This window comes from Vicia villosa, linkage group LG1 (genome assembly GCF_029867415.1).
Source record: "Vicia villosa cultivar HV-30 ecotype Madison, WI linkage group LG1, Vvil1.0, whole genome shotgun sequence".
Classification (NCBI taxonomy): domain Eukaryota; kingdom Viridiplantae; phylum Streptophyta; class Magnoliopsida; order Fabales; family Fabaceae; genus Vicia; species Vicia villosa.
Window position 1 is genome coordinate 115,572,837 of NC_081180.1, and position 13,138 is coordinate 115,585,974.

The window sequence follows — 13,138 nt, forward strand, 5'->3', positions numbered from 1 at the left end:
ATATTACAACTATAATAATAATGAATAGAATGACAATATGTAAAAGATTTAACATAAATCGGCATGAATTGAAGGATGAACTAGTCAGAGGTGGCGAACGAACATGTCCATCCCTTTTACATGAAGCAGAGCAAACATAATTGAGGGTACAGATCTAAAACTTTATTCTGCCCACATAAAAATGAGGGTGAAACGGGATGAGGTTGCAACACTTCGCTTTTAAAGTCTAAAATTATAAAATTTTATATTAATATCACCCGCAAAAACCTGCAAAAACGGGACGTAGTCGACAATCATTCTAGAGTGCGGGGCTTGAATCTTTGGTTGCACCACAAAAAATATGAAAACAACAAACATGTCCGCCAAGTAGGGATGATAATTGTACCCACCTTCAACGGACACCCTAAATTTTTACCCACACCGGATAAGGTAAAATATTGCAAAGTAGGTATGTGCATGAGCATGAGCAATTATCCACGAAAATAAGCGTGTATGAACGCTAGTACCCTGATTCTTCCTTCTCTATCCTCTAATTGTTGCTACTTGTTGAGTGAACCCATGATTCCTCAATCCCTTAAGCACGGCTGAATATCGATGAAACGAAGACTACCTCAGTACCCACCACCCCTTACTCGCACAATATATATTTATATATTTTAATTTTTAATATTATAAAAACATATATGTTTATCAATTTTATAAAATACATCACTATTAAACTTGTACGTATTTTAATAAAAGTGTTTGTTTATTTTTTTACTCAACAATAAAATTCTTGAATTTTTATTTAAATTTTGTTTAAAACTTTAAATGACATAATAAATTACAATTGATTGATAGTTTTTTATTAGAAATATGAATAAATTGGTACAAGTATTGGTACTTAGTTACCCATAAGATACGAATATGAGTACATATATTGTGCACACGCAGGTATAGACTCGGGTATAATGATTTCTTCGGATCGCATATATATGAACAGATACTATTGTACCTTGTCCAAACCCTACTCATTATCATCCCTACTACCACCCCTAAAATTATCAATTATGATCCTTTTTACTTTTCAAAATAAATGAAAAATTCTATTTAAAAAAATAAATATAAAAATTCAATTTCATTTAATCTAGAATACAATTTTTATTTTCGGTATCTATGGAATTTTTCATTTACTTTTAAAAAAAATGAAAAAACCTTAAATAATTAGTTCCAAGTTGCAATTTAGTTAAAGTAATGAGTATTAATTTGGAGTCGGTTGACTACTAGAGTAGGCTACAACTTGCCCTCTCACTCACTCTCTGGTTGGCTGCATGCATTCCTTTCACTTTAACACATAACACATTGCACATTTTCTCTACCTGGGATGACCAAAACCACTTGTTGCAACTTGTTACTTACAAAACTACTTGCCATTATTATTATTATTTCCTATTTATTTCCACTCACCCAAACCAAAATCTCCTTTTCCCACTCTCCTACCATAATTTCATAAATTCAATATTCAATTACAAAAAATGAAAAATTACTATTACTTTTTCTTTTTCTTTTTTTAAATATTATTATGCTTCTAGTATAAATAAAGCAGCGACACAGAACACCGCAACCGCAACACAAACCTTAACATTAATAACTGTCATCAATCTTAGTCTGGTTTCAACACATTTCTCATCTCAATCTCTTTCCCTTCTTCTTCTTCTTCTTCTTCATCATGGTTGAAACCAGACGCAGTTCATCTGCTTCCAAACGTTCTCTTTCTTCTCCTTCATCTTCTTCTTCTCCTCGTTCTAACACTAAACGATCCAAGGTTCTTAATTCTTATTATACAAACAAACCAAACTTAAGGGTTTCGAAATTTGTTTGTTCTTAGCTTTATAATTTGTTTTTTCATGAAACAGGTTTCTAAGGATGTTTCATCCACCGCTAATCCCTCACCGCTGGTCAACGAATCTGGTGAACAGAAGATACGGTTGTCTGATCTGCAAGAAACGGCGTCGTTGAAGGCTGTTGGTGGTGAGACTGAGAACCAGAAATCTGCTTCTGTTTTGGTGTCTCCTGCTCAGTGTCTAGGTATCAAAGTCGTAAGCTTTTTTGTTTTTTCTTTTATAGGTTTTTTTTGGTATTGCATGTGGTTTTTTATTGGTGAGATTTATGGATTTTGTGGCAGAATCAGGTGGGATTGCGGAGAAATCCAACGGGTTGCCGCCGTTAGCTCGGTCGAAGAAACGGTGCATAAAATCGAGTCCTGAGTGTGCTTGGGGGAGGCTCATTTCTCAATCTTCTGAGGTTTACTTCTTACTCTCTTAGTTGAGTATTTGTTTGCAGCTTGCATGTTTGTTTCTTTGCCTTGAAGTAATCAGGGTTCACATTTGGGGAGAGGATGCATTGCATGGTCTCCGAAAAAGCATAGTTGGTATGGTGGTGAATTGCAACTCCTTGGATCCCGCTATTGAAAGCTTTTGAGTTTCTGTTTTCCTTCAACATTTTACTTCATGATCATTCTTATGCTATACTTGCATTCATCTTCGCACATTGCATTCTGGACTTGCATGTTTTGGTTTCCTTTTTCTTGTTCCATATTACTTTCTTTTTTCTTGTGTTTACTCATTTCATCTTCATTTTCACTTATATTTTCGTTTTATTTTGAGATGCTACTATTTTTTGCATCTCTTCTTGAATTTCAGTGCTACTGCCTCTGTTTTCCTGTTCTTCATTTTTTGAATCCGAAAGACAATCCCAAAACCCCAACAAGTATTTGAAATTTTTTGAGAATGGTCTTTGAAAAACTCCAACAAGTATTTGGGTTGCTCTCCTTCCAAGAAATCCACTAATCAAGAGCATCTTCGCTCATTCTTAAACCAAAATATTGCTATACCTGGATCAGCCACCAATAAGCATTCCATCCATTATGAAACTTCATGCTCACTTTCCCAATGATTTCCACCTTAATTTTTCCTGATATCCTAACTTAAAATGGCCAAACACTCCTCTAGGATTCTAGGTGTCAAATATCTTGCAATCTTGTCAAACTGCATGGAGCTAACTGATTCCATCATTCATTTTGAATAAAATGAACTTCTCATTTGACCCTATGCTGAATTGGTTTTCACTGAAATTTCCGCCGAAATTCTCAAAAAAGTGCTTTTCCTATTTCAGTTCCGATCCAACACGACTCTTACAATACAAGTCCAAATGATGAACATCATCTTCTTTCTTCTCCCTTTTTACGGGTCAGTTTCCTTTGACGCGCCTAGAGAGAGCGGCCACAAGGGAGGAAAGCTGACTCTATTAAAAATGCACACCACACTGCCATATTTGTCTTCATCTTGGTTTGTATTAATCACAAACAGAAGTTCATCACTATTTCAGAACATTGGGTGTGTTATCACCTATATGTTGATGATTTGGTGATACTTGCTTTTTATATGTCTAGGACTCAGAATCTAGAAGTCACATTATATCTTGAAGCTTGATTAATCTACCCGATGGAACCATCTAAGATGGAAAAGCTCTCCCAACCTCTATTCTTGTTCTTTTCACAAGACTTGAATGCAATATTTTATTTGAAGGGAATATATTGTTAATCTCGGATAGCGACGGAGATCACCAATCCCAAAATTGGGATTGTGGTATGGCATGCAGCAGAATGGCCACTATTATGTGTATCGAGTTCTGTTTATTTTCATTTTTATAATTAACAAACAAGGAAAAAGGGGTCATAGAGGCAAAGACTCTAAGAGAAACAATTCCTTATTCGACTTAGATTTACTTGCCGCTATTGCACTTCTCTTATCTCCTACTTTCGTGGCTTACTTGCCGCCGTTGACAGTCTCTTATCTCCTACTTCCGCAACATACTTGCCGTTGTTGCATGTCTCTTATTTCCTACTTCTGCAGCCTACTTGCCGCTGTTGCATGTCTCCTCCATCCTTAAATTAGACGGGAAATCTTTCCTTGTTTCTTCGTTATCTTTTGCAACATCTTTACTATGTTTTCCAGCAATGCATAAGATGAACCTCCACGGGAATTACAAATTACAATGATGGTAGAGGTTGTAGAGTACCGACAATTGGTTTTTTTCAGCAAAAAACCTCTTTCCAAGTTGGTATTAACGGGGTTGTGCTTCATATCAACGTTTGTTGTATCATCGCCATTGTCAGCAGTGAGTGATGAAACGTTGGTCTTCTGCTTCATGTTCTTGCATAGTAGAAGGTAGAATGAGGGATAAATTTCCATTAAGACTAGACTAAAAGGCTGATATTGAATCTCCATCAATCGCCGACAGATCTCCAAATCGAGCATCAACATGTGTTCTAGTTATTTTCATATTTTCATAATGTTTGTTGAAAACTGTTGAAATTTCTGCCTTCGCTGTGGTTCCCTCCTGGTCGCCTAAATTGCGGCATTTGGCCTTCAACACCTTTATTGTGTTGGATTTGAAGAGGTGGATTTAGTCCCACATTGTTTAGAGATATAGTCTGGGTTGTGTTTATAAGTGGAGACAATCCTCCTTTATAAGTCGGTTTTGTAGGGAAGCCCAACAAGTGATCTAAGATAGGCGCTGATACCATTTGACTTGCCTTTATTGCAGCCTCCAACACCTTCATTGTGTTGGGTTTGAGGGGTGGATTTAGTCTCACTGATTAGAGATATAGTTTGTTATGTGTTTGTGTTGGGTTTACAAGTGGGGCAATCCTCATTTTATAAGTTAGTTTTGTAGGGATGTGTATAAGCTGGTTTTTTAGGGATATTCAACCCATATTCTAAGAAAAATAATGTATTTGATTTTTTTCTCTCCAAAATTTAATATAACATTGATGTTAGATATGACTTATGATATTAAATTTGCATTTAATTTGAAGAATCATCAATTTATTGTGAGCATTAAACAGATGGAGTTTTTAGATAATTTATGGTTCTATCTTTTCATTTAATCTTCCACTTTTCAGATTGTGCTGTTATAGGTTTTGAATTAATTTTTTTACTGGTTCATGCTTTTGCAGAATCCTCACTTGCCCATATTTGAACCTATCTACACTGTTGGTCAATGTCGTCAATGTAATTTATGGATTAAGGATCCCGATGTTAGCACTGTTTTGTGCAAATTGAGCCACATTGAGGTAGAGTTTCCTCCTTTATCTTTTTAAACTTGCAACAACAAACTGAAGAGACAAGATCCTTACAACTTTGTTATGACAACTAAGTAACTTCTTAAGCAAAATCAGAGCTACTATAGGTGTTTTGTGAAAAGATATCATTGAAATGAATTTTAATTCTTTTATGGTAGATGCTCCTAAACTTTTCCCATCATAAGAGAATTACTGTTAACCTTTTCTATGTTTTTTTAGATTACTAACCGCAGTTGTTATTTGTAATTCTGCACAGCATGGAGGTTCATCTGTTGCATTGCTGGAAGTCATAGGGAGTAAAGGTGAAGTGAAAGTTAACGGAAAGATATACGGGAAGAAATGCCGTCTTATTTTGAGTGGAGGTGATGAAGTTATCTTTGGTTTTTCCAGCAAGCAGGCTTATGTATCCTTTAGATATGATTCCCCGACAAGAATTTATCTTTTGATTCTTTCAGTTTCTTCCTGCTCGTTTTTTTTTTTTGCATGTTTCTGTGTTCACCTTTCCAAAAAAATCAGTTAGTCACGAGTTCTATGTATTTATATTTCGAACTACTGTGTTTTTCAGTCTTAAATTTTTCTCATTGATATCTAATGGGTTCCTTAGCATGGATTTAGATATTTCAGCAGCTCCATAATAATACCTCTACTGCCAATATACCTCCTCCCGTGAGCATTTTCGAAACCCAGGGTGCTCCAATAATTGGAGCGCAAATTGAAGCTAGACCTGGAGACCTGTCTGCTGTTGCTGGGGCTTCAATATTGGCCTCTTTTTCTAATTTTAATGAAGATTTATCTCTCATTTCACCCCCTGCTAACACCGGCACGAACACGCAGCAGCAGACTGACGCTTCATTACTACCTGCTGGCAACGGGGATGATAAGGCAAATGTTGATGTGAAGCACAACACCATTAATAACGAACCAGATGGAGTTTATATTGAGGAAACTGGTTGTCCATCCTCTACCACCGTTACTGAAGATCCTAAGGTTGACGCTGTAGAAGTCAATGTCAATGTCGATGCAGATGTTGGGAAGATGACTGCTGCTTCAAGCGAATTGAGACCATTAGTCTGTCCTGATTTAGATTTAAGTGGCAAGATTACTAAGATTTTGGAAAAAAATAAGGAATTGAAGGAACGCCTTAAAAGTGTTGATACCCAAAATATATTGGCATCACCCAAGCAACAAGCTCTTAAAGATAGTTTACAGATGAAAATTCTCAATACTGAGAATATCGATGTTTCATTTGAAAGTTTCCCATACTTTCTTAGGTACAAATACCTGCTTCTTGTTAATAATTTTTTCTGATTTGATTTCCTTTTGTATGCTGCCTTAACTTTTCCTACTTACCGTGTGGTAATAGTTAGATGTAAGCTACAAGTACCTCGATATGATATTCTTTGTTCCTTAAATGCTGAGTAGGGTAGTTTGTTTGTAGTCACTGCCTTGAGATAGATAAAGGATAATTTATTCTACTGGTTATGATGATTTGCTTTATTACAGTGACATAACAAAGAATGTTTTGATTGCTTCTGCGTACATTCATTTGAAGTGCAATGACTCTGGAAAATATGTTTCTGACCTTCCATCGTTGTCCCCACGGATATTGTTATCTGGCCCTACAGGTAATTCTTGTTTATACAATTTATCGAATTCTTTTTTGCATAAATTACAAGTGCTGTATTCTTGTTAACAAAAAAAATAAAGTGCCATCATTCTATATGATTCTTTTTTAGGCTCAGAAATATATCAGGAAACTCTGTCCAAGGCACTTGCAAAGCATTTTGGTGCATGGCTACTAATTGTGGACTCTCTTTCACTTCCTGGTGTATGTTTTCTAAATTATCCTTCTTTTGTTATGTTTGGTTCCTTGACCATGGTTTTTATTAGCTGTCTCATCTGTTTGATTCTGTTGGGATTGTATCATGTTAAAATCAGCAATATTCTACACACAATTGAATTGATGGCACAATTAATTTTTCAGCGAACTCCATCGAAGGAAGTTGAAGCTACTAAAGAAAGTTCAAGGCCTGAAAGACCTGTGTTTATTAAGAGAAGTAGTGCTCAGGCTGCTACATTACAACATAAGAAACCGACTTCTGGTGTTGATGCCCAAATTATAGGTGGATCCGCAGTAAGTTCACAGTTTATACTGAAGCAAGAAGTTTCTACGTCATCGTCAAAAGGCATTACTCTTAAAGCAGGTTTGCTATTGTGTTCCTAAAACATTAGCTCCTAGTTGAAGACTTACTTCCTATTATCCTTTTTTTTTTTTTTTATATATATGATAATATGATGCTTACATTATTTGCAGGTGATCGGGTGAAGTTTGTAGGTGACTTCCCTTCTACTGTCTCACCACCGCAAGTTTTTCTGTCAAGGTAATTTTAAAATGGAAAATTTAAACTTCGTTACATTTTTATGATTATTGAGTAGAAGAGTTTGATCTTGTTGTAGAGATGATAATATTTTAGTAATCTAATAACTTTGAAATGTGTTAAGAAAATTTTCATGAATATCTTGGGCATATTACAGTTTTTCTACCGTTAGTTTATTTTATGTTCTTGTTGGGAATTATGCTTATCTTTCCTTGTCTGCTACATTGAGCAGAGGACCAAGTTATGGCTACAAGGGCAGAGTTCTCATTGCTTTTGAAAACAACCGGTCTTCAAAAATTGGGGTTAGATTTGAGAAACCAATTCCAGATGGAAATGATCTTGGAGGCCTCTGCGAAAGTGATCATGGTTTCTTTTGTTCTGGTAATTCAAAGTATTTGATTGATTGATCTAATGTTCCATTTGTTGCACATTAGTACATTTTATGCTACAATTGTCCATGTGTTAAATGTTTGAAGATTTGCTTTGCAGCCAATCATTTAGTACTGGTAGATGGCTCTGGAGGGGATGACTCTAGCAAAGTTGCTATTAATGAAATTTTTGAGGTAGCTCCAGTTCTATATCTGTCCAAATTGTATCAATTCATTCCTAAGTTAGTATACATAACACCCTTTTTGCTGTTGTGCACATAGATTGCCTCTAATCTGAGTAAAACTGGACCGTTGGTGTTGTTGATTAAAGATATCGAGAAGGGTGTGCCCGGGAATTCAGAAATTTTGAAAAGTAAATTCGGAAGCTTGCCACAGAATGTTGTAGTAATTGGTTCACATATCCAACCGGACAACCGTAAGGAGAAGGTACTGTTTTATTATATTCTTTAGGAAGCATTTGAGTGCAATGATATCATGATTAGAAGGAAGTTTTTGCTCTGCATCTGATGACTGCATATTTATACTTCCAGACACAACCTGGAAGCCTTCTGTTCACAAAATTTGGAGGCAATCAGACAGCACTACTTGATCTTGCTTTTCCGGTATAATATTCATAAGCATTACTCTCCTCATACCTTCAATGGTTAACATCAATATGTAATATTGTGGATGAATTGTTTCTGGTTCTTTCACGAATTAATGATCAATCTATACTATTATTTGGTTTGTTTAGGATAACTTTACTAGACTGCATGATAGGAGCAAAGAAACCCCCAAAGTCATGAAGCAACTCAATAGGCTTTTCCCAAACAAGGTTACAATACAGCTGCCTCAGGTATATTAGATTAACTTTACTCTATAATTTATGATTTTCTGTGTATGTTCAGTTCATATATCTGTTGTACTTGCAATCTTGTATAGGATGAGAGTTTACTTGCTGATTGGAAGCAACAGCTAGATCGTGACATAGAAACTATGAAAGCTCAGTCCAACGTTGCCAGCATTCGCCTAGTGAGTCTTGCTATATACCTCCTGATACTTTTTCTTGTTCCTTAGAGTCTTTTATCATTCTATGCTTTCACTTATTGCTGCTATTATGCTGTCGATTTTTGTGCTTGTTCTTGGATGATAATGATATTAGTTATTGGCTGCTTTTGGTGTGTTGTGTCATGTTCATTTGCTTTGTGAAATTTCTTCTTATGGGTTTAACAATTCTGAATGTCATTTTTAAATATGGTTTCCGTGGAAGTTTCCATATTTTCTCATGTTTTTATGGATACTTTTCTTCGTCATCCATATTGATTGTTGTGTAGTTGCATTTTTCCTTATTGGGCTAAGGGGAATTTAGGCAAAAAAACTTGATTAAGTGCTTAATTTACAAGGGTTTATGTACAAGTTTCTAAATCGAAGAGAAAATGAGGGTAAATTACCCATAACCTATTTCTATATGCTATTCCCAGGAGTTCACAAAGATAAGTGAAAAACAACTTATAGACACGTCGTAACCTATGTTTAGAAGTTCATTCAAACATTCACACAAGCACTAAATAAGCTCTTCCCAACACCCTTGAGTACTTCAATTAGATATAGAGAAACCTTTTACTTCTAACAATAAAGTGATCCACCACTTGATGTTGTTTTTTAAACTAATACTAAGAGCACAAATAAAACAAACCCATAAAACTTAGCTTCGACTCAACACAAAATTGATTTTTTTTTCCCGCTGCCATTTGCCAAGCTTCTAATGAGATTCTTTTAATGATTCAGGTCCTCAACAAGTTTGGACTGGATTGCTCTGACCTTGAGACTCTTTGCATCAAAGATGAAACTCTAACAACTGAAAGTGAGTTTTTATTTTTTAAATGTTTGTAGTTGTGTTTTCTGCTAAATATAATATTTTAAGATTTGATACCCACATTGCTGATGATATGTTGTCGACTCCTTTTACTAGGCGTGGAGAAGATCATTGGTTGGGCTATAAGTTATCATTTTATGCATTCATCTGAAGTTTCTACCAAAGAATCAAAGCCTGTAATATCTGCAGAGAGGTTGTTCTCATCATCTTTGGTCATTTCATAATTTCAACTATAATAAGTTTTTGAAGTATTTTTTATATGTTTTAACACTATCTTACTTTTTGTCCAGCGTTCGGTATGGGTTTAACATTCTACAGGGCATTCAAGATGAAAACAAGAGCACAAAAACATCACTCAAGGTAGTATTTGGTTAATACCCTTATCTCATTTTCAATATCACGGTTTGAATCATGGGATTAATATTCTAGTCTATTGAATTGTTTATCCAGGACGTAGTTACTGAGAATGAGTTTGAGAAAAAACTGCTTGGTGATGTTATTCCACCAACTGATATTGGGGTCTCATTTGATGATATTGGAGCTTTAGAAAATGTGAAGGACACCTTAAAGGAATTGGTTATGCTTCCTCTTCAAAGGCCTGAATTGTTTTGCAAAGGACAACTAACTAAGGTGAAATGATTTTCACTGTAGTTACTTTAAATGATTTGTGGAGCACATTTTACATAGACCACTCATTGCAATTACCTCATGTATAGCCTTGCAAGGGAATCTTACTTTTTGGCCCTCCTGGCACTGGAAAAACAATGCTTGCAAAGGCTGTAGCAACTGAAGCCGGAGCAAATTTTATTAACATTTCCATGTCTAGCATTACTTCAAAGGTACTAATGTTGTAACTTGCAACACTTCTATCCTACTGTTGGTATTATTTTTTACTTTAATGATAGGCAACTGTTTTTTTGTTTGTTTGTTGCAGTGGTTTGGTGAAGGAGAAAAATATGTCAAAGCAGTCTTTTCTCTTGCCAGCAAAATTGCTCCAAGCGTTATTTTTGTTGATGAGGTTGGTTTAACTTGTTATTTATACCTGATTTTTTTCTATCCTTACATTTTTATTTCCTTACTTTTTGACCATTTTTCCAGATGAATTATTTTTAATCTCGTTAGTTTTTTTTTTTTTTATATCAGTTTAATCATTCAGTGGTAGTGTATGCTTATGTAACTAGTGGTTATTAACATGGCATACTTATGTCGCATGTGACACGGAAGCATTCAATAGCTGAGGTGGATCAGGATGTACATGATACCATTTTCACAATTTTCCTTAATTTGATTATCTTCTTTGTGCCTCTAAAAAGGGTATATTACCATACAATATCTTATTTTTACTACAGAAATCGATCTTGAGTTCCTGATCAAGAACTCGCAACCAAGAATATTAGCGATGTTGGTTAACAAATATAACTGCTTGAAGTTCATACTTGTTTAAAAAATATTTTACCAAAATCCAGTGAAGTTCAACTGTTTTTTGCATGATTTACAAATACCTCAATTTCTCGAAATCACGTGTAGTTTCCTTGACCATCCAAAAGTAATAACTGTTTTAAGGGCTATTAGACTAGGCTGAATTCACACAAGAGTTTCCACTTCTCTCATCTACCTCACCTACAAGATCTGTTCATTAGTTTCAGTTATCTGTTTTTCATTGTTGTGGTACTTGTGGCAGGTTGATAGTATGTTAGGGAGACGTGAAAATCCTAGTGAGCATGAGGCTATGCGTAAAATGAAGAATGAGTTTATGGTAAATTGGGATGGTCTGCGTACAAAAGATAGAGAGCGTGTGCTTGTTCTTGCTGCCACAAACAGACCTTTTGATCTAGATGAGGCTGTTATTAGGAGGCTTCCACGAAGGTAAACAACATGATATGTTTGATTTCTATTTCATGCATTTTATATTTTATATGAGATTTATTCTAACTCATGGTCTTGCTGCTTAATTTCTTTTTGTAGATTGATGGTTAATTTGCCAGATGCAACAAACAGAGCGAAAATTATGAGAGTCATTTTAGCAAAAGAAGATTTGGCGCCCGATGTTGATTTAGAGGCATTAGCAAGTATGACTGATGGATACTCCGGAAGTGACCTAAAGGTTGTATTTCAATATATCTTAATCATCCATTCTTGCTTGTTTGAGAAGGTTGCATATGATTCTAAATAAAATATTGTTATATTTTGGTTGCAGAATCTGTGTGTCACAGCAGCACACTGTCCGATAAGAGAGATCTTGGTGAAGGAAAAGAAGGTTAGTTCATTTATTACTTTTTTGCTTGAAGTCAATGATTTCTCGTCATTATTGTTCAGTTTCATACATGTACGACCCGTCTCTTTAAATCTTTCAAAATAGCCTGTGCTTGAGGTTGGAAACCTTAGTTAGTTAAAAGGTGATCAAATCATTATGTAAGATGCAATGAAAGTTAACATTACATCTCTTTAATTGCAAGTGAAGTGTTGTTTTTTTGGAGTGATTTGTTCTTCCTAGCAAATGTATACCCAATTATCCACGAATGGCATTGATATATGAATCTGTGCACTTTGATGCGTTTGCATGATAGTTCAGGGCTCAGTGATCTCTTCCTCACCATTACATGAAATTTTTTCAGGATAGAAGCTTTGCATTGGCTGAGAACAAACCTTTACCTGGTCTGTGTAGCAGTGCCGACATTCGTCCCTTGAAGATGGAAGATTTTAAATATGCACACGAGCAGGTATGTTTGTTTTATGTTGTTGTTTGTCTTTATGTATTACACGATTGAGTCCTTTTTGTAGCATGTAAAGAATAACATGTAATGTTTCCATGTATATACACAGGTGTGTGCAAGCGTGTCATCAGATTCGTCAAATATGAACGAACTACTCCAATGGAATGACCTCTACGGAGAAGGTGGATCAAGGAAAAAGACATCTTTGAGCTATTTCATGTAAAGCTAGCTATGTAGAATATATAGCTTAGGCTGTTATTCTACCACCTAAACTGTGCTGCCTTCATTGTATCATACCATCGGTGTCCCTTTTTTCCCCTTCCCCCAACCATCATCTTTCTCTCTTATGCCTCCAAAAAATGTCCAGAAGAGAGAAAAGATGAGTGAATGACTGAGATTAGTACAGTACGAAAGAAAACATGAGAGAATGAACAAATGAATGAGGATTAGTGCAGTGCGAAGCAGTACGAACAAAACATTGGAGAATGAACAAGAGAGGATTTAAATCCTAAATTTAGTTACCCTTATCCAACTCTTTCCTTCTCCCCTGGCATTGTGGGATGTCCTATTATGAGTTTCCTCCTTGTAAATACTAAATTAGTGCATGTCCTTTTTTTCGTAAACAGAATAAGATATTTCTTTTCTTGATGGAAAATAAAATATTTACTGTTTTTCTA

General features: G+C 35.4%; 1 protein-coding gene across 2 annotated transcripts; it reads left to right on the forward strand.

The window, feature by feature from the left end:
• Window positions 1-1,585: 1,585 nt before the first annotated feature.
• On the forward strand, window positions 1,586-13,138 carry LOC131643920 (uncharacterized). Of its 2 annotated transcripts, none has more exons than XM_058914288.1 (27): window positions 1,586-1,804; window positions 1,896-2,067; window positions 2,171-2,283; window positions 5,000-5,116; window positions 5,382-5,528; window positions 5,741-6,396; window positions 6,629-6,750; window positions 6,862-6,953; window positions 7,110-7,329; window positions 7,440-7,506; window positions 7,736-7,884; window positions 7,993-8,066; window positions 8,154-8,318; window positions 8,423-8,494; window positions 8,626-8,727; window positions 8,814-8,903; window positions 9,660-9,735; window positions 9,844-9,940; window positions 10,038-10,107; window positions 10,198-10,377; window positions 10,464-10,586; window positions 10,682-10,765; window positions 11,429-11,613; window positions 11,713-11,851; window positions 11,945-12,004; window positions 12,363-12,467; window positions 12,571-13,138. In XM_058914288.1, the coding sequence occupies exons 1-27, from the start codon at window positions 1,709-1,711 to the stop codon at window positions 12,682-12,684; spliced, it is 3,687 nt and encodes a 1,228-aa protein (XP_058770271.1). In that variant the 5' UTR covers window positions 1,586-1,708; the 3' UTR covers window positions 12,685-13,138. The 2 variants fall into 2 exon arrangements, with proteins under 2 accessions (XP_058770271.1, XP_058770269.1); XM_058914286.1 differs by having other exon boundaries at window positions 1,587-1,804; window positions 2,165-2,283.

Excerpts from the sequence above, each read along its gene's own strand:
- LOC131643920 (XM_058914286.1), top strand. The coding sequence starts at position 1,709 with ATGGTTGAAACCAGACGCAGTTCATCTGCTTCCAAACGTTCTCTTTCT. Across the intron at positions 7,330-7,439 it reads AGGCATTACTCTTAAAGCAG|GTGATCGGGTGAAGTTTGTA; the intron begins GTTTGCTATTGT and ends CATTATTTGCAG. Across the intron at positions 8,067-8,153 it reads CTATTAATGAAATTTTTGAG|ATTGCCTCTAATCTGAGTAA; the intron begins GTAGCTCCAGTT and ends TTGTGCACATAG.